Source organism: Arachis hypogaea, chromosome 6 (genome assembly GCF_003086295.3).
Source record: "Arachis hypogaea cultivar Tifrunner chromosome 6, arahy.Tifrunner.gnm2.J5K5, whole genome shotgun sequence".
In the NCBI taxonomy this organism is placed as follows: Eukaryota; Viridiplantae; Streptophyta; class Magnoliopsida; order Fabales; family Fabaceae; genus Arachis; species Arachis hypogaea.
Genome location: NC_092041.1, coordinates 53839860 through 53843183, shown reverse-complemented (window position 1 = coordinate 53843183; position 3324 = coordinate 53839860). Strand labels below are relative to the sequence as shown.

At 36.5% G+C, this 3324-nt stretch overlaps 1 protein-coding gene across 1 annotated transcript; it reads left to right on the top strand.

The window, feature by feature from the left end:
- Positions 1–472: 472 nt before the first annotated feature.
- LOC112805559 (uncharacterized) lies at positions 473–1903 on the top strand. The gene is made up of 3 exons (XM_025847927.3): positions 473–593; positions 1071–1405; positions 1610–1903. Exons 1-3 carry the CDS (start codon positions 473–475, stop codon positions 1901–1903), a joined length of 750 nt encoding a protein of 249 aa, XP_025703712.1.
- The last annotated feature ends 1421 nt before the right edge of the window (positions 1904–3324 follow it).

The following is a 3324-nucleotide window of genomic DNA, read 5'->3' as shown; positions in this document are numbered from 1 at the left end:
AGTGACGCGTGTTCTTTCTAAGGCAAATTCGGACCGTGCAATTAGTCCAAGGGAAATCGGACGGTCCGTGAACTTCATGAAACTCGGATGGTCCGAGTTGCTGTGTGGTCTGAGCCAAATGTTGGCTTCTCGGATCGTGCGTTTTGTTTGGAGAACTCGGATGGTCCGAGTTGCTTCCTCCCTGACACCACATTTTTGTTAAGCACTTCCCACCCCCATATCATATGCATACACCACCTTTGGCTCCATATGTAAATTAAAAAGCGAACATTTTGCTATTGGATCACCAATTAAGCGTCACGTGACACCTTGCATTTGAACAAGCCAGAGCTAGAGCGCCACACCTCTAAGCCATTGTGGTCCATATATATCAATTCCCATGAGAGAGATGCCTTCAGGCACCAATATTATTATAACAGACAGAATTATGGATTGGAACTTGGAAATGAATACACTTGAAGAGGGAGAGGTAATGGAGTGGAATGAAAGCACAAGATCCTTTGCTCCTCGTGCTGAGTCTTCACTAAGCTTCTTTCACAACTATAGCAGCAGTAGCAGCAACAATAACAATAGCAGCAACCCATCATATCCAAGTAAAACAAAAAAGAAAATAACAAAAGCACTAGTCTTCTAATAATTGACTTTTATCATGTAATGTCATGTCATGTTGCATTTCTTTTGGTTCTTCCAAGGTTACCGTGTCTTGCACATGAATAGTAATAACTTGAATCCTAGCAACTGTGTTTACTACAAGAAATCGACCAGATCACGATTGATTTAGCGACTCATAAACTAAGGAAATCTTGACAAAGCACATTTTTTGGATGAAAATTTCTCATTATTTTTTAAGCCAAAAAAATAATCGAGATATAGATTTTTTATTCTAAACTTTTCTTTTTTCTTTTTTCTTTTTTGTTAAACTACGGTTACTACTGTTTTATATTGAGGTAACAATTAACATACTAAAACGTATCCAATTTAGGAAGCAGTTATTTTTGTTTTGTCTTCATGTGAGGATGTTCGTTGATTAAGCAACATGACCATCTTAATTACATTATTGTCTGGTTCAGGAAGTGAAGTGAAACAAGCAGCATTGGTGGAGACACCACAAGAGTCGCTTCATGCAATGGCGGAAGTAAAGTACGCGGGCCACCGCGAGAAGAAGAAGCGGTTAACAAGCAGCCAGATTGAGTCATTGGAGAGAAGCTTTCAGGAGGAGATAAAGTTGGACAGTGACAGGAAGATAAAGCTTTCCAGGGAGCTTGGCCTCCAGCCTCGCCAAATCGCGGTTTGGTTCCAGAATAGGCGAACAAGGTGGAAGGCCAAGCAGCTTGAGCACTTGTACTTTGCCCTTAAACACGAATTTGATCACATCTCCAATGAGAAGCACAAGCTTCAAGAAGAGGTAGTAGTAGATCTTTGATTTCACTGCACTATCTCCCATTTGGTATAGAGGCATTGCTAAGATACAAATCTATTTAGAGGATGAGATAGATATAAAAATATGAAAAATATTTTTGCTCTTAAATCTTTTTCTTGTCTCTTTAAATTTATTTTTTGTTGAATAATAACCGTCTTTAATCTTTCTATTGTTTTGGAAGTCTTACAGGTTATGATGTTGAAGGCAAGCCTAAGAGAGCAAGCATTTAGAGCACATGTATCTGGTGTTTACACAGAAATGTCTGGGGCAGAAACAGTAGAAAGCACGTCAGAGATGTTGCATGGATCCAAGGGAATGATTCATAATAATAATAATAATAATAATAATAATAATAATAATAATAATAATAATAATAATAATAATAATCAGCAGATTGTAGATGGCTACAGCTGCTTTCTTGTGGAGGATCATCATAACACTGTTCCACTGCCTCGATGGGCCGTTGCACCATATTGTCCCTAATGTTTTCGGACAGCTAATTAGTGTATGCATTAGTTAATCTCAGTCGGTATTGTTAAGTTCCATTATCATATTTAAGTCTTTATTATTTTGAGATTTAGTTTAATCTCAGTCAATATGAGATGTTGTAAAATATGGAGTATGGATCAATCTTGTGCATGTCATGATCCTTTTTTTTTTTCTTAAATGAATTGGACTACATTTAATTCTAGACATTATAATATCACAAACTCATTCACATTATATATTCACACACACATGACATAACACTTAAAAGAGTTCTTATGAACTACTTGATCTCGCCAAATTTTAAACTTAAGTGCAGCGTATTAAGAGGTACTATAATTTGCCACTTCAACGAAAGTTTCAACTGCATGTTATGAACTCCTTCATCAACCAAACAGGTGAAAAAAAAAATGAAAAGAAAACTTGTGCAAGGTAGTAGACCCAGATTCTATAGCGTAATGCAATGGGGTTTAATTCTATTTGCTAAGTTAAGTGAAGAAAAGTAAAATCACAGTTAACTTCTCTAAAATTATTCAATATTTCACATGTTGTAAATTAAATAAGGAAGAAAACTAAATATAAAATAGAGAAATATAAATATGCTCTTATCTCACTATAATATAATTAGTTTATCTATTTGCTAATATTATAAATATTATAGCTTAAAACCACAGAGAGATAAAAGAGAGAGAGAGTTTATTAGCACTGTATAAAGTGAAAAATATTATAGTAAAAGAGAGAGAAGGAAATATTTTATTGCTTATGTGTGTTATATTTCTCAGATTGTTTCTCTATTTATAAGCATCACTACAAAAAAAAAGGCCTATGGTCACGGTATAGCTAGTGAAAAGGGTGACTATAGATGGTCACGGTTTTGGACCTATGGTCACGGTTTTTTACCGTGGCCTATTCCGCCGTGGCCATAGGTCTATGGTCACGGTTACAATTTTCAAATTTTGACACTTTAGACCACGGTTTTTAATCGTGACCATAGGGCAATCTATGGTCACGCATAAAAACCGTGACTATAGCCATATCTATGGTCACGGTTTTAGCCGTGACTATAGCCTCTATGGTCACCCTTCCTTAAAATCGTGACCATAGTCCTATTTATGGTCACGATTTTGGCCGTGACCATAGACTCTATGGTCACCCCTCCTTAAAACTGTGACCATAGCCTTATCGCCGTGACCATAACTCTATGGTCACCCCACTTAAAACCGTGATCATAGCTTTATCTATGGCCACGGTTTTCACCGTGACCATAGCCTCTATGGTCACCCCTCCTTAAAACCGTGACCATAGCTTATCTATGGTCACCCCACAAAACCGTGACCATAGCCTATTTTGTTTTACGAGATTTAATTTTTTTAAAGCATAATCACATCCCAAAATGATGCAAAATAAATCTAAAAATA